The 16,033-nt window shown below is 62.6% G+C and overlaps 1 protein-coding gene across 2 annotated transcripts in view; it reads left to right on the plus strand.

The window, feature by feature from the left end:
- PTK2B (protein tyrosine kinase 2 beta) overlaps positions 1-16,033 on the plus strand; it is a 33,190-nt gene that overhangs the window by 1,402 nt on the left and 15,755 nt on the right. For both annotated transcript variants that reach the window (XM_067294473.1, XM_067294474.1), the window contains exons 2-6: positions 11,764-12,011; positions 14,431-14,609; positions 14,735-14,822; positions 15,262-15,341; positions 15,571-15,633. In XM_067294473.1, the coding sequence (XP_067150574.1) occupies positions 11,805-12,011; positions 14,431-14,609; positions 14,735-14,822; positions 15,262-15,341; positions 15,571-15,633 (617 nt within the window). In that variant the 5' untranslated portion in view covers positions 11,764-11,804. The remainder of the gene's footprint in view (positions 1-11,763; positions 12,012-14,430; positions 14,610-14,734; positions 14,823-15,261; positions 15,342-15,570; positions 15,634-16,033) is intronic.

Raw genomic sequence — 16,033 nt, forward strand, 5'->3', positions numbered from 1 at the left:
CGCGTTTCCGCGGGCGAGAGATCCCCGCGGCGAGGGCGCGCGCGGTCCCCGAAGGAGGGGCAGGGACGGACCCGCGTGTCCAGCGTGCGGGAGCGCAAGTGCCGCTGCGCCCAGCCTTCCGCGCTTCCTTGCCTCCCCGCACGGCTGTTGCTGCTCTGCAGCACCCAGGCTCCTCCAGCCCGTGGGGGCTGGGAAAACAACATCTGAATCATTCCGCTTTTTCCTTGGCACAGTTATTACTCACGAGCGGTTGACAGAGACGCGAACCTTTCGTGTGAAGCCTTGCTTGTATTTTGACTTGCCATAGCGTCACGGCCCACGTAATGCCCAGGTCTCCTCCACCGAGGCGGGTGGGCGAGCAGAAGTAAAACTTGGGATGGGGGGCACAAAGGGAGACGTTTCCCCATGGAACCAGAGGGGCGATATTTGATTTTTCCATAGGGAAATCCTTCCGGTGCAATACCGAGGGATGGGAGCATCTCCACTTCGGCTTTGGCCCCCCATGTTGGCTCCCGTGGGGCTGGGGACCGGCCCTTGCAGCCAGGAGGTGGGTGGCCGTGGCAGCGTCACGCCAGGGCCGCCAAGGGCTGTTTGGGGAACTAGTCTCAAAGAAGGAAACAGGAACACGACGCGTTTGAAACTCAGCTCCCCCGAGCCACCGGGGAGACCTTGCAGAATCGATTTGGGTTTTTTGCATTTGCAGATGTTCAGCTTGCAAATTTTTCTCGTTTAAAAAAAAATTGCAAAAAAATCGCTTCGTGACAACTCTGGTTGCCATTGGCAAAAACCCAGCAGCCACCTAGGGGGGGAAGACTTCTCCCAAGCCCTGGCTGCCAGTAAGGCAGCTTAACTGGTGCATTGACCCCGAACTGGGATTCCGCCAACGGTGAGGACAGGCCTCATGGAGGGAAGGAAGTGCTGCAGATTCAGGGGCAGGCGACGTCTTCCGTGTGCGCAGCTGCTTCATACGACAGGGTTTGTCCGACCAAGCGGCATTTGAAGACGTAGCTAGGGTTCCCCTTGCAGTCAGTGGAAAGAAAAAAAAAAAGGCATTTTAAGGGCATGATTCATTTCATCCTGGGGAGAACTTGAAAAGAGGCGAGGTGGATTATGGCCTAAAAGCGTCTGCTTCTCTCGCTTGAATAAAAAGTTGCCTATTAGTGCCCTAACCTGCAGGAAGGTTCTTAGCATCTTCACGTTGGCCTCATGCTCTGTTAAGAGATGCCGGAGAGCTCTGCCTGCGACGTGCCCTGGTGGGCCCTGCTCTGCTCGGCCCCGCGCTCTCCCCGCGCAGCCTCAGCCCGTGCCCACGCAGTCACGCAGGCTCGATACGCTTCCACCTTAGCTCGAGCGCTGCCACGGGCAGCCCGACCTCGGTCTCTCTTCCTAAGCCGGCGCCGGAAAGTAGCGCCCGGGGCGTTCTGCCTCCGAGCCCTGTGCCAACTGGGGGCTTTCCTTAATTCAAGCAGTTATTTGGCTGCTGCTGAGCTGCAGCAAAGGGAAAGGCTCCGAGTTAGCAAGAGCTGGGCTGCGGGAAGCTCGGTTTGGGCTCCTGCACGGCGTCTCCGCCTCGCTCCAACCCCCGGGAGCCTGAGCGCGGCGGCCGGGAGGCCACGGGAATCAGCAGCAGAGCACGTGGTGGAGGAAGAGGAGGAGGCGGTGGGATTTCCTTCAGACCCTGCCCCTGCCGCTGCAGCCCGGGGCAAAATACCTGGCTGTGCTGCTGGGCCGCGGCCCCTCGGAGCTACGGGAGAGCCCCTGAACCTGGAATTTCCAGCCGGCAGGAACTGGGCCATTTCGCCGCCCGTTTTTATCTCCGAAGGCTGAAGCGCTGACAGCTGGAAAATCCCCCCTCGCCAAACCCTTCCGGCTGCAGAGATAGCAAGGGGCCATTCGAACATCGGGACTTAAGCACCTCTTTCCCGGACGCGGTGCGGGAGCTTCGCTGCGCTGGCACCGGGCGCTCGGAGGCAGCGTCCCGCGAAACAAAACGGCCTCCTGCCCTGCTGGGATGAACCTGGGGAACACGGCGGCCGGGCGCTCGGGGTGCGTCTCCGCACGGCGCTGCGACACGCGTGCTTTGCGTCATTGTCCGCGGAGTTTTCTGGGGCCCAACGCGGAGCAAAGCCTCGAGGCCAAAACTAGGGAACGGGCGCTGCAATCTGTTGAAAGAGGGTGGAAATCGCGCGGCTTGGGGGAGTTAAAGGCAAGAGACATAAAAGCTGTGCTGCGTTTCGAGTTGCTGCACCTCCAGAATGAAACCTTTGCCACCGCAGAGGGACTGAGGCTGCAAGGGACCTCTGGGGGCCATTTAGAATATTTCATGCTTAAAAATACATTTTAACTGTTTATTTTTCCCGAGAGAAAGGTTAAAAACGTTTTAAAGGGTGAAAATGTTCTCTTTACTTCCAGTTTGGGGGAGATACTGTCTTCCAGAAGCCTCTAGAGCAGCATAACGGCGCACACTAGAAACGACTCACAACCAATAAAATGAAACGCTTAATTAAATTGCAGGAATTAATTTCCCAAAACACAGCTGAACCACCCTGAGAAATGCAAACTTCCCCCCGTTTTACGGACCCAGGCGCTGCTGAAGAGTGAGCTAGGCCCCTGCAGCTCGGGCGCACCCTTGGCTGGAAGGACGGAGGCCTCTTGCTCTTCAGAGGGGGTGGATAAAAAGCCGCGGATCCAGGTATCCAGGATGGCACAGATAAATAGTGCAATAGGCAGTGTGGGACCTGCTAGCGAACCTAGTCAAAATTTCCGGAGGGCTTAGTGACGGATCTTGGTGCTTTTGAAAAGGAAATGAGTTTTAAAGGGAGACTGGGAGGTGAATTCGGAGCCGGCGCTCGGGGCACAGTTTTCTTGGGGAAGTTGTGGCTGCGTGGTGAGACCGAGGCCAAGGGCCTTTCCAGGCTGCGGAAAAGCGGATCGGGCTTGAAATTCCCTGAGCTTTAGGGGAACGGCTTGGATCCCGCCTGGCGTCCCGCTGGCAATGCCCCCGGCCAGCTCCCTCGCCCCGTCCCAGCATTCCGACGGGTTCCTTCCCGAACTATCCCGGACCCGCCGTTTGCCCTTCCCTCCGCCCCTGCCTTCCCGAAGGAGGCAGGAGCAGCGCCGTGTGGGATCTGGCTCGGGTTGCCTGGAGACGGGGATGCGCAGCGAGCGGCGCGAGACCCGCCATCGCGCTTCCCCGCGGTGCCGCAAGCGCCGCCGCGAGCCCTCGCCCGCGCCGCTTCCTTCTCGCCGAGAAAGGTTACCGGGAAATACGCCCACCCTGTTCCTGGGAAGCTGTTTCCCCTCCCCGAGGGGAGGCTTTGAGCGCTGCTCGCCCGTTATTTTTAGCAGCGTTCTGCGAGCTTTGACGGCTCGGTTTGTTTGAGAAGGGGCTGAGGCTGCTGCCTGCCTGCCTGCCGCCGTCCCGCTGCTGCCGGCCGGCCGCGGCTCTCCGCCCTCCTCTCCAATGCCGTCGCCGGCCCTTGGCCGCGGGGGCCGTGTCCAGCCCCGGGCTCCTGCCCGTGCGTTGTCCCACCAGGGCCAAGAGCGGGAACTGCCTTGAGCAGCCCCACTACGACGGCGCTCGAGGGCTTTCCGAGCCCCAGCCCTGCTCCCGGAGGCTCTGCTGGGCTACGGGCAGCTTTGACCCGCTTCCTTACACCACGGTCGCCTTGATGTTCGGTGCTGGACCAGCCCTGGGTCCATTTCTGTTTGTAGAGGTCCAAGAAAAAACATCCGACCGAACAATAATTGCCTTGTTAATTGTAAGAATGGATGGGAGCCCCGGGACCCCCGTGATACGGCACGGGACCGTAACACGCCTGCGGTGCCCTGGGACCCCAGGCCCTTAGGAGGATGGGTTGGAAGCCGGATGCCGTAGCCTGGGCGTTTTCAGGAGGGAAACATTATTATCACCCGCGTTCAAATGATGTTTTGATGGAAAACGGCATTGAAATTGCCTCTTTCCAAGCAGTTGCTGTTGCCAGCGAGGGCTTTCAGGGGAACGAACGCTGCTTTCTCTGGCTTGCCCAGCAGAAGCTCTTTGAAGGGCGCTCATCGCCAGCGACTGGCGGGCTGGCTTGGACACGGAGCTGGGACATTCGGGGGAGCAAGGGAGAACCCGCCAACTCAGCACAGGTGTCCTTTTTGCATGATGAAAAAATAACACCTAGAGACCAAACAGTTTGATACGGATTTCTCCAGTTTGATCCCTGGAGGATGAGCCAGGAGTGGCCTTTGGTTTCCGTCTGCGACGCTCTTGGCTCCGGGGCTATCGGTTGGCAATGCAATGCGGTGCGTTTTGCGGGCAGGCGTTAGGGGCGCGCTTCCAGCGCTTGAAGCTCCGGGCTTTGGGACAAGCTGTTCAGCAGAGACGTTCAGGGAGGAAGCGAAATGCTGCTCGCTCCTGACCAGCCCAAAGCATGGGGCTGGAGGGGGGCTTTGCCCTGCCAGCGGGTGCTACAGTGGAGGTGGAGTTGGGAAACCCCCACGGGACTTCTCTCTAGCGGAGACGCTGGTGCCCACGGTATCTTGCTGTCCTGGTCTGGAAGCAGCAAGCAGGAGCTCGGGGAGGGGAGGTTTTTTCCGGGCTCCCAATCAAGGGGCCCTTTCCTGGCGTTGGGCACTTCTGTGTGGTTCGGGGTGGAATTTCCTGGGGGCGACCACCTCGGGGTGGACGGCGGACTGAGATGAGCGCAGCTCTGGTGGTGGTGGTGGTGGTGGTGGGACACCGGTCCCTGAGATCCCTCCCTGGTGTAAATCCCGCTGCCTCTCTGCCGCCCCGCGCTCGCAGCGGGACCTGCGTCCCGTGCGGGGAGCTCGCGGGGAGCCTAGAGCCGGGCGGCTGGTGCTGCCGACGCCGCCGTGCCGGCAGCCTGTCTTCTGGCCCGCCGACCCGCTGCCTCCGGGGATGCTGTCCCCTCCCGAGCGTGAGAAATGCCTTCACAGATGGTCCCTGCCTCGTCCTTTCGCCGTTTTCCAGATAAACAGCGTTCCTCTGCGCCGGGAACACAGAGATCTCTTTCCCCCATGCCTGAGTCACCCGCTTCAGCTGAGCTGCCGAGCGTGGGCTTGACGGCAGCTCTCCGGGTGTTATTTCTAATTCCCCGGGAGGGCTTTGCTGATACCTGCAGTCCCCGGCTGTTCGCGTGCAACCGGCGCTTCTCTTTAGCTTCTCGGTGAGGCAGGTTTTTGAGCGGCGAGGGCGAAGTAAGGCCCCCCCTAAGCCAGCGGTTGGGGTCCGAGCATCGGCCGGGGAGGAGGGGTGCGGGCTCACGCCGATCTCTGGGCGCGGAAACGCCCGTGCCAACGTTTTCCCGGTGCCAAAACGGGGAGAGCCTGCCTGGGGAAGGGATAGTCCCTCCGCAGGGGATGGGACGAGGAGCCACGGTAGCAAGAAAGGTGTCAGAAAGGCGCCGGCGCCGGGGGAGGTTCGGGGACGGAGGGTGGGCGCCTCTCGCCGTCCCTGCTCCCGCCGCCGGGCCGGGCAGCCGTGCCCCGCGACCGGAGCCTGCGTCACTTCCTCCGCTTTGCGAAACGCGGGCTTCCTCTGCGTGCGCCTGCGGGGACGGGTCACGTGAGGAGCCAGGGCGCCCCGCGACCGCCGCCGCCGCCGCCTCCGTCGGTTCCCCGAGCCGTGGCGGCGCCCGCGGCACGGCGATGCCGCCCGTCCTCCCGGCGCGGCTTGCCCCGTCGCCACGCCGAGACGGGCGAAAACCCGGCGGCCTCGGGCCTGTCCCGGGCGCCGTGCTGGGTTTCGCCGGTGCAGAGGAGGAATCCCTGGTGGTGGGAGAGGGGAGGCCAGCCGGGGGGGACGGAGAGGGGAGAACGGGGTCCAGGCTTGGCCGGTGGGATGCACCAGGCAGCCGGGCAGCCCACTGCAGCCGAGCCGGCCGTTCCCCGCCGCTGCGATCTCGGCAGCACCCCGAGGCCGGGCGCTGAGTTTTCGGAGAGGAGGCGCAGTCCCGGCCTTTGATACCGGACCGGCGTCCGCAGGAGGGAGGCAGAAACCTCCTCCCTCTGCCCACGGGGGACAGGGCTACAGTGATGGAAGGGAGCTGCGCAAGGCAGATTTGGGGCAGATATGGGGAGCGGTGATAAGGCCGGGACAGCGCCGGGGTGGCCGGACACTGCTGGCGATAGGTCAGAGAGCGCCGATCCTGGCTCTGCTCCCGGCTTTTCTGCGGGAGGGCGGCGGCGAGGCGTCCCTCGGGTCCCCTTTGCTCCCGCCCGCTCGGCTCCAAAGCGGTCGCGCCCCGGGGCCGGCAGAAGGAAAGGCAAACTGAGGAAAAACAGACTCGGTTGCACGTCTCGGCTAGTAACCTGTGACAAATCAACCCGGGCTCGTAAACGCCGTATTAAAACCCCGTGTTTTGATCTTCCTGCAGCTCCGTTGCAATAAATAGAAAAAGAGTACAAACGCACTATTTTTGGTGCCTGGCGCCGCGAAGCTGCGAACCTTTGCAGCGAGGTGACGAGGAGTCATTGAAATGCCTGCAGAGATACGGGGAAGGGCCTGGGGCAGAGCGGGGACCCTGCGCGGGGCCCTGCCCCGGTGGCCCCTGCGATCGGGGAACGCTGCTCGCCCCCGGGGGACTCAGGCCGGTGCCTCCAGTGCTCGAAACGCCGGGAACCGGCGGGTTGGGAAACCGAATGCCAGGACGCCTGGCTCGGCACGGAAAACAGCCCCAAACAGAGGGGGGTGAAGGGGATCCTGCTGGAGCGGCCGGGACACGCGGCTCCCTCCCGCCCCGGGGTGTCGCCTCCCGCAACCTCCCGTCGGGGACTTGGGCGCCCTGCGTCCCCCCGGCAAGAAACCGGACCGAGAAAGGCGGACGGGAGGAGGGAGCTGCATCCAGCCCGGCACGCCGTGCACGTGCACGTTGTGTGTGTGTGTGTGTGTGTGTGTGCGCGTGGGCCGCGGCGGCGGCTGCGTCCCTGCCTCGGCGGTATGCAAATGCCTCCGTGCACGCTCGCGAGCGGAGAGGCAGGAAGCGTCGGCGCAGTCAGCGGCGGGCTCGACGCGGGGACGCAGGGCACGGGGCGTCTCTCCCGTAAGCGCCGCTTCTCTTCGGCCGTCCCCCGGGGGCTCCGGGGGCTCCGGGGCGAGCGCGGCCGCGGCTCGGACCTGGCGCCACCGCGGGGAGGTGGGCTGGGGGGGGGGCTGAGCGCGTGCGAACTCGTGACGCGGGGCCGGGGAGGGGAGCGGGAGGCCGGAGGGTCCCCGGCGCAGGCGGGTGCTGCGGTGACAGGCGGTGCGGCAGGGCTGCCTCCAGCCCAGGTGCGTCCGAGGCTGGAAAAAAGGTGCCCCCGGGCTCGAAACTTTTTTTTTAATGTCTCTGGAGCGCGTGGGAGCAGCCGGGGAAACTTGCTGGTTCGGTCTGTGCCGGGGCCCAGGATGGGACTAGAGCCTCGGAGCCACGCTGGGGACCTTCTGGCTGTCGCCTTGTTTTGGGACCCCCCGGGAAAGGCGGATGCTGAGCCCCTGGAGAAAGGGGAACGGGGCTGGGAGCAGGGAGATGGGCGCTGCAGCAGAGCTGCTGCCGGCCAGGTCCGTATGGGAAAACGTCCTTGCAGCCAAACTGCGCCCGGGGGATGATCCTGCCCCGGGTAACCCCTGCGCCTGCCCAGGGACGGGATGGGGGGGTTGCACCCGTGCCGGCATCCCGTGCCCGGCCTGACCCCCTTTCCCGGTGCAGCCGGGACCTGGGGCACCGGTTGCACCTGCACAGGCTGTAAAGGATCCCGGTGCCGCCCGGTTCTCACGGCGCAGCCGGCACCTCCGGGCAAGGCGGCGGGCGCCCGTGTTCGTGCCAGCTCCCCCCCCCGCTCCGTCTCCCACCACGGCCCTCGCGGACGCTGCTCGGGGGCAGCGGGATGCTCTCTGCCGCCGCGCTGCCCATCGGATCAGGGACGCAGAGGGGATGTCCTGCCCGGGCCCGGCCGTGTCCCTGGGGTCCTCGAGCCCGTTGGTGCCCCGGAGACGCGGGCTGCCACCGCCAGCCCCGTCCAGGGGACCGGCCACGCTGGAGGTGGAGATGCGCGTGCAGCCGCTGTTGATTTTATCGCCGTCCGTGCCGGTGAATTAGCCAGCGCCGATGGACATTGCCCACCCGGGATGCTGCCCGCCGCCGTCCCGGCACGGATGGGCTCAGCCCCGGCGCCGCGCTGGGAGTGGCGAGGGACGCGTGGTGCCCGCCGGGGCGCCGCTTGCCGGGGGGGGGGGGGGGGGGCCGCGCGAGCCCCGAGGGACCGCAGGTTTCAGGAGCGGGCCCCGGGCGCCGGCCGGAGAAGCTGTTGCGCGGCCGGAGCGAAGCGAGCTCCCTCGGGAAAGGCGGAGCCGCTGCTCGAGGCGCTGGTGCCGCGTCGGGGGGAGACGCTTTCACGCGCAGCGCCGAGGCGGTCTGAGAGGGGGGCTGCGAGCAGGCGGTTCTGAATGTAGTTCTGGGTATATATAGCTATATATGACTATGTATAACCAAAAATACATATATATATATATACACTTATGTAGCTATATATAGGTATATGCTCCGTAGGGGCTCGCTGGAGGCTGTAGGGGGGGGAGAGAAGTGTCACCGCTGGGTACCAGCCTCTTCTCCGGAGCCGGGAGCAGCAATAGCTACGGGAAAACCTGAAGTGGAGCGTTTCCGCGCCCCTTGCCGGGCTCGCTTGGCCTCCTGCTTCCCAGGTGGATGCTGTCACCGTCTCCCCGGTTTTCTCCGTATCTGCTCCGTGTCGGAGCTGGGGGAGGTTTCGGGAGAGCTCGCTCCGTCCTGCATGGCAGACACAACCCGGCTTTCGCCCGCGTGGGATTTGCTCCCGGCCGGGTGCTGCTGCTCTGTCCCGACATCCCGCTGCGACGCGGGGGCGGCTCCCGTGCTTCCCCGGCGCTTGGGGATGCCGTGGCCGTCCCTGCTTTGGCCGGCGGCCCCGGCGGCCCGCGGGGACAAGACAGCACGAGCAGGGGACATGGTTACCATGCACATCGACTGCAGGGAGACGGGCTGTGGGAGCGTTTTTGCAAAGGATGTGGGTTGCAGAGCTGCAAAGGAAAGAAAAAGCCGGTGTGAAAATGCGTACGAGCGTGCGTGCACGCGCCGGTGGAGGAGGCTCCGCCACCCTGGCGCTCCCGGACCCGGGATGCGGGTTGCAGTTGGGGTCCCAGCTCCCACCTGCGCCGCAGCAGCGCTCCATCGCATCCACGGAGACGCAGAGCCTCCTCCCCCTTGGCAAAACCTGGAAAACAAAGTTTGGGCCGTCCGCGCTCCTGCAGGGCGAATTGCACCGCTGCCAGCAAAACCCCGTGCGCAGCCCTGGAAGTGCCAGGCGAAGCCGCGCGTATTTTTAGGCCGGTGACTCAGTGGCGTTGCTTTAAAAAGCCGGAGCCCGCAGGAGCCGGCACACGGCGTCCTGGCGGAGCGCGGGCGTGGGCTGCGTGGGAGCTGGGGGCTCGGGCCGTGCGGCCCCGGCGTGGCGCAAGCTGCAATCGCGCCGCGGCGCCGCTCGCCGCAAAGCCGCCTCTGCCCAGATCACAGCGGCAAAGGGGAAGTGGGGGAACGGGGAGGGTTTCTGGAGTCTCCGAGCTACATTTTCCCTCTCCTTGCAGACCAGGAAAGGCGCTACGGACTCACCTGGGCTCCCCGATGGATGCCCGGGGACGACCCCGGTTTATGCCCCGTGCCAGGGCGGCGTTTTCACCCCGGAGCCGCGTCACGCCGCCCGTTCCCTCGCTGGGGGCCTGGACCGACGCGCGCGCAGGCTTTGCCTGCAAAGCTCCTGCTTGCAGACGGCGTCTCGCCTGTTTAATCATTAACTCGAGGCCCCAGCTCGGCCGCGGCACCGAGGGCCGGAGCCGCGGCACGGGCACCGCCTGGGCTGGCCGGTGCCGGGGGACAGAGTGAAGTGCGGAGATTTCCACGGGGAGGCTAACGGCCGGGCTGGGCTGAGCTGGGCTGGTGCCATCCCCCAGCGCGCGCCCAGCCGCCCTGCTCTTGGGGCATCTGCTGTTCAAATGAGGGGAGTTTTCCTCATTTTGGGGGTTATTCCAACCCATGCAAATCGTTGGCTTTTCCCAGGGCAGCCGGCAGCTCACTTTTATCTGGCGGATTTGGGGATGACGGACCCTTGGTGACTGCGGTCGTGAAAAAGAAAACTTTGGATCAACCAAGGTCCAAAACCCCTTTTGGGCCGACCCAGCCTTAATATTCTTTCCAAAAAGAAAACCCCCAGCTGCTTTCCTCTCGGCTCAGATGACATCTTTGAACAGGCTCCTGGGTTTTATCCCCCTTAAAAATAAATGAGCAAATCGACATCAATAAATATCGCCCTTCCGGACGAAAGCGAACGCGGGTCGCTTTTCCCGTTTTGCCTTCGCTGCAGCGCACGTCGCGTTGGCTGTGGCACCGGAGGGGTCTTTCCTCCCCATTCGGGGCAACGGTTCGGTATACGGAGAGTTGCTAAAATCTCCCCGGCGAGGCCGGAGCCGCGAGAGATGAGCCATGCCGGCGGCCGTGGCAGACCACACGCCGCGCGGTGCACGGCCTCTCGGCGCTTCGCCCGCCTTGTGGTCAGGCGAGCTCTGCTCTTGCGATTCTGGGGGCAGGGGGGGGAAACTATTCTGCTTTAATAGTCATCTCCCCAGCTTTTGCACCGAGCGAGAGCGCGGTTTGCAAGAAAACACAGTAATGCCTCTTCCTCCGCCGGTATTTGGGGAAACTGAGGCGCGCCGCCAGATGCATCGGCTTGCAGGGCTGACGGTGAAGCTCCCCGCGTCTCTTGGGTGTCAGTCCAGCTCCGCGCTCCCAAAGCCGCCCCGCTTTCCAGCGATCCCTCCCGCTGTGCCGACGCTGCAGCCCGCCGCCGGGGCGTCTTGCATTTCTCGGGGTTCCTCATCGGCGGGGAAGAACGGCGGAGGTTTCTTCCCGTTTTTCAGATGCTCGCAGGGTGACCACAGCCTCTTCTTCCCCCGTCCGCCTGGCGACAGCTTCCCCGAAAGCCAATTTCGGTGACGGGCCTCGCGCTTGCAAATGTTTGCGGCCAAAATCCCACAGCTCTTACGGCCCTTCGGTTAAATTATTCTTTAATTTTAGCTTTGCAGCAGGCTTGTGGTTTTTAGGGGGATGGACGATCCCTCTGAAGGGCCGCGGGTGTCTCTGCAGAGCTCCGTGCCGAAACCTGCCTGGAAACAAAGCCCACTGGAGAAAAAATGAGGATATGGGGGGGGGGGGGTCTGCACCATGCCGGAGCGATGGGGTCTGCGGAGCAGCTTGGGAGGGGATGAGCACGCCTGGGAGCAGCCCCGGGGCTCCGCTCCGCTCCGCTCCTCTCCTCTCCTTTCTTTCATTCTTCCATTCTTCCATTTTTTTCTCTTTCTCCTTCTTTCTCCTTCTTTCTTTCTTTCTTTCTCTTTTTCTCTTTCTTTCTTCCTTCCTTTTTCTTTCTTGTCCTTCCTTCCTTTTTCTTTCTTTCTTTCTTTCATTCTTCCATTTTTTCTCTTTCTCCTCCTTTCTTTCTTTCTTCTTTCTTCTTTCTTTTTCTTTCTTTCTTTCTCTCTCTCTCTTTCTCCTGCCTCCCTTCCCCCATCTCGCACTGGGATCTCCCTGTGTCCCATCCCACCCATGTGCCCAGTTTCCTCACCCATCCCCGTCCCCCCCCTCCGAGGCTCCTTGTGCCCCATCCCGCAGGGTGCTGCCCCCCTCCAGGGTCCCCCATTTCCCCGTGGGCCCCCGGCACGGCACCCCCCCATCGGCGTCTCTCCCCCCGCAGGGAAGGGATGCTCCGCTCCTAGCGGCCCGGGCGTCGTGAGGATGTCGGCCATCCCGGAGGCGCTGGGCCGCCAGCGGAGCAGCTCCTTCCGCAGCCTGGCCGGGACGCTGGAGAGCCCCATGGTGATGCTGCCGCTGGAGGCCGACCGCGAGGAGATGCGCATCCTCAAGGTGTGCTTCTACAGCAACAGCTTCAACATGGGCAAGAACTTCAAGCTGGTGAAGTGCCCCGTGACGACGGAGATCCGGGTAGGTGGCGAAGGGGACGCGCTCGGGTCGGGGCGCGAGGCCCTTTCTGTCCCCGTGGCGGCTGAGCTGGTTTCCTCGCAGACACCTTCTCCCACGGCACTGTATCCTCCAGTGCGCCGTGAGTGAGACTTGCCGGGACCCGGAGGGAAGGGAGGAACCGGGCTGGGATGGGGCGGTGGGAGAAATAGCCACGGTCGTTCCCTGGGGTCTGTGCATGTCCCCATAGGTGCACGCGCACATACGGGCACACGTGAGCGTGCCGATGTGTGCAAGGGCGCGTGCGCCTGGTGTGGCCGTGCTGGGAGCATCCGCGTATCTGAGTGCCCAAGCTCCCTTGCTGCAGCCTTCCCAGATATCCTCAGGTGAATCGGGGTTGCGGCAGTGAAGACCCCAGTGCCAGGCAGGTATCCCATGGCTTTAATGTTCCAGACTGGTGTCCCATGGATTTAATGTGCCAGGCAGGTATCCCATGGCTTTAATGTTCCAGGCTAGAGAAGCCCTGAAGTCTGGCGGTGAAGCACCACTGCGGAGATGCCTGTTGCCACTCTACCATGTCTGCGCTGCTCCCCAAAGCCTTGCGCCTCCCACCCCAGGCCTGGCCCCACGCCAGGACCTGCTCAGACCCATCCTCATGGGCCAGGGGTTGTTTAGCAAGCTTGGAAGCCTGGAGGGCACAGGGTGGTGAAGCAACGCTGAGCTGCTTATCTGCGGGTTGCAAGGTCAGATCTGCCTTGGGTGGCTCTCGAGGCAGATGCTTATCACGGGGCGCCCTGCAGAGCTTGGCAGGCCTCTGACTAACCGGTGTGAACACAAAATCCCTGCATCCTGGAGAGAACAGAGAACACGACATTGTTCCTTTTCCATCCCAGACCTGGGAACTGGGCTTGGGGACTTGCAGGCTGGGATGTGTTCCCTTGGGTAGCGTGGGAGCTGCGTGCCCTGGTGCAGTGGGTGATGTTACGTGCTGTCCGGGGCTGAGTCCTGGGGGCAGCACCTTGCCATAAACTCGTGCGGAGGTGACCGAAACACAGCTCAGCTGGGCTTTGTTGCTCAGCCAGCAGGACGTGCAAGGCACTGCTGGTCCTTCTGTCGCACGGAGGAGCTCATGGCATGACAAAAGGCTTCAGAGGGGAGCTCAGCAGCGACTGGAGCAGGAGAGGATGCTCTAGGCTGGGAAAGAGGTGCCGGGGGGCAAGGCAGGGGAGAGAGGCCGTGAAACCAAACTGCTTTGGCTGGTCCCTGCTTCTTCTTTACAAGACCTGAAGCAGGAGGAAGCTGCTCCTCGCTGGGGAGAACAAACTATTGCAGAGGCCAGAAGTTGCTGTGGTGTCCAGGCAAGATGAGACAAGCTCCCGGAAAAGAAATTCACTGAGGGCTCCTGAACACATGAAAATTATGTCCGGCTTTGGAGGTTTCTCAGTCACAAGTAGCTGGAGACTGGGAGATTTGAAGGACAGATCAGATATTCTTTCTCTGTTCTCTTCCCCTCACATCCCCTCCTGGCAATGAAAGCCTGGTGAGGACGCAGGGCTGGTGTGAGCCAGGCTGTGCACTGCTGGCAGTGTCTGCTTTGGTGCTTGCTTGTGGGGCAATGCCGTGCATCAGATGTAGCTCTGCTGGGGTGCAAAGAAGGGAGCAAATGACCCCATCAGGTTTTCATCCTGGACCGAAACACGTCAAGGAGCTTGGGCAAGACACATGAAAGCTGCAGGTTGTTGCATAGTGGGTTGGCCAAGGCCAAGGCATCTTTGGAGGCCCCGTGTGGAGACCCTTGGGGCTGGTGGTTGTGCATGGAGCTGTGGTCTCTCTACAGGGACATTTCTGTTGCAGTCGTATTTTCTCTTCATTTTTGAGCTCTCTAAATTTATCTGTAGAACTTGAAGACTGTAAAGTTCGTAAGAGGAAAAAAAAAAGCTTTCAGGGGAAATTCAGCTTGAAAGTGCCCAGGTATTGGAGGGACACACCTGCTTTAGGAATATGTGTACACTGAAAATGCAGGAACTCTGAACTCAGCTCTGCAAAACCGATGCCTCCCTTATCCAAGGGTCTCTCGCAAATGAGCTCAAGCAGCAGGAGCTGATCCCTTGCATGAGGAAGGATAAATTTACCTCTGCAGTCGCCCCACTGGTTACGTTACAGGGAAGCCAAGGGGCTGAGTGCCCAGGGAGGACACGTGCTCCCAGATAGGGTCAGGGGTCTGCAGTAAGGATGAGCAGTCAGAGCTTGGTTTTTACGTGTTCCCATCCTGTCCCGTCCCATCCTGCGGAAGGGACTGCGCTGGGCAAGGGCTGGTCATGGTGTAAATGCAGGCAGGTCCATGGGGACCTGGAGCGCAAAGGGCAGCCGTGAAATGTGCGGTGGGGGATGACGGTGTCGGCCGCGCGGGTCTCACGGCTGCTTTTCCCACCGCCTTCACCAGGAGGTGATCAAGTCCATCCTGGTGAGCGGGCGCATCGGGCCTGACATCAAGCTGGCCGAGTGCTACGGCCTCCGCCTGAAGCACGTCAAGTCGGACGAGATCCACTGGCTGCACCCGGACCTGACGGTGGGCGAAGTGCAGGAGAAGTACGAGTGTCTGCACCTGGAGGCCGAGTGGAGGTAGGTGGGCAGGGACCCCCGCGGTGGCCGTGGCATCTCCGCACCCCCTGTTAGAGGGAAAGCTGCTCCCGTGCCAAGCCGGGGGTGCCAGCAAAGCCGAACGAGGGACTCTCCTGTGTTACCAGGTATGATCTCCAAATCCGATATCTCCCAGAGGATTACGTGGAGCGTTTCAAGGAAGACAGGACCACGCTGCTCTACTTCTACCAGCAGGTCAGAGGCGTTTGCGGTGTCTCCTGGGCCCTCTGACCTCAACCCCAGTAAAACATCACTGCGCCCGCGTGTGCAAGGGCTGCTCTGGCCACCCCGACTCACCTCCAGAGCCACTGCCCCAGCACCAGGAGGGCTTCTCCTCCTCCACAGCCCTGTAAATGTGCGTCCATGAAACCTGGGACCTTGCAGCCCATTTGCCTTTGCACCATCTCACTGAGGCTGCTGAGACCCTGCAGCTCGTCCCTGTGGTCCCATGCGGCAGCTGGATCTGTGGGTCCCCAGCAGTGGCTGCCGGTCCCAAACACGCCAGCTATAGCGATAAATCTCTTCTCCCCGCTCCTGCCCCTGCTGCGGGCGAGCTGGGGGTGCGGGATAGCGTGGGAGCTGCAGGACGTGCAGGCGCCTCCGCAGCCTCCTGATGCCGCGCTCTCGCCTGCAGCTCCGCAGCGAGTACATGCAGAATTACGCCAGCAAGGTGAGCGAAGGCATGGCCTTGCAGCTGGGCTGCCTCGAGCTCAGGTACGTGCCTTCGGAGCATCCCAGCATACGCCTTCGGGAGCCAGAGAGCTTGGGGAGGGCAAGAAAGAGTTTGGATGGATCCTCATGGGGGAGGCAGGAGCTTCCTGCACCGAATGTGTTGGAGCTCTGCCCTCAGGGGATGGGATGTGGCGGGAGGACCCGAGTGCAGGGACAGAGGGACACGTGGCCTGTGGCTGTGCGGCTCTCCAACGTCTCTCCCTTCTCGCAGGAGGTTTTACAAGGACATGCCTCAGAACGCCCTGGATAAGAAGTCCAACTTTGAGTTCCTGGAGTGAGTAGGCACAGCCGGACCCGCTGGGCTGCTGCCCTCGGGGTCCCCCAAAGAGCCCCCCTACCTGCACAGAAACCCCTCGCCCCTAAACCACCCCCCTTCCAGCTGGGACCCTGCAGAGGGGCCTTCAGCACCGACCCTCCTCATCCTCCTGGGGCCCAAGGTGGCCCTGCTGATGTGAAGGGTGCAGTGAGAGCAGGATGGGAGCCCTTCATCCCTGCCCCGGCGGGTGGTGGGCTCGCTCCCTGTGCCCATGCAGGCACGGCAGCTTCTCAATGACGAGCACCCCGTCGCCCCTGAGCTGGGACCCCCTTCACCCGGTGCATGTGCCCACCATGTGCCACGCGTCACTGCTCTGCGGTCCCCACAGATGTCCCCGTGAGGCCACTAATGTGCACGG

This window comes from Apteryx mantelli, chromosome 3 (genome assembly GCF_036417845.1).
Source record: "Apteryx mantelli isolate bAptMan1 chromosome 3, bAptMan1.hap1, whole genome shotgun sequence".
In the NCBI taxonomy this organism is placed as follows: domain Eukaryota; kingdom Metazoa; phylum Chordata; class Aves; order Apterygiformes; family Apterygidae; genus Apteryx; species Apteryx mantelli.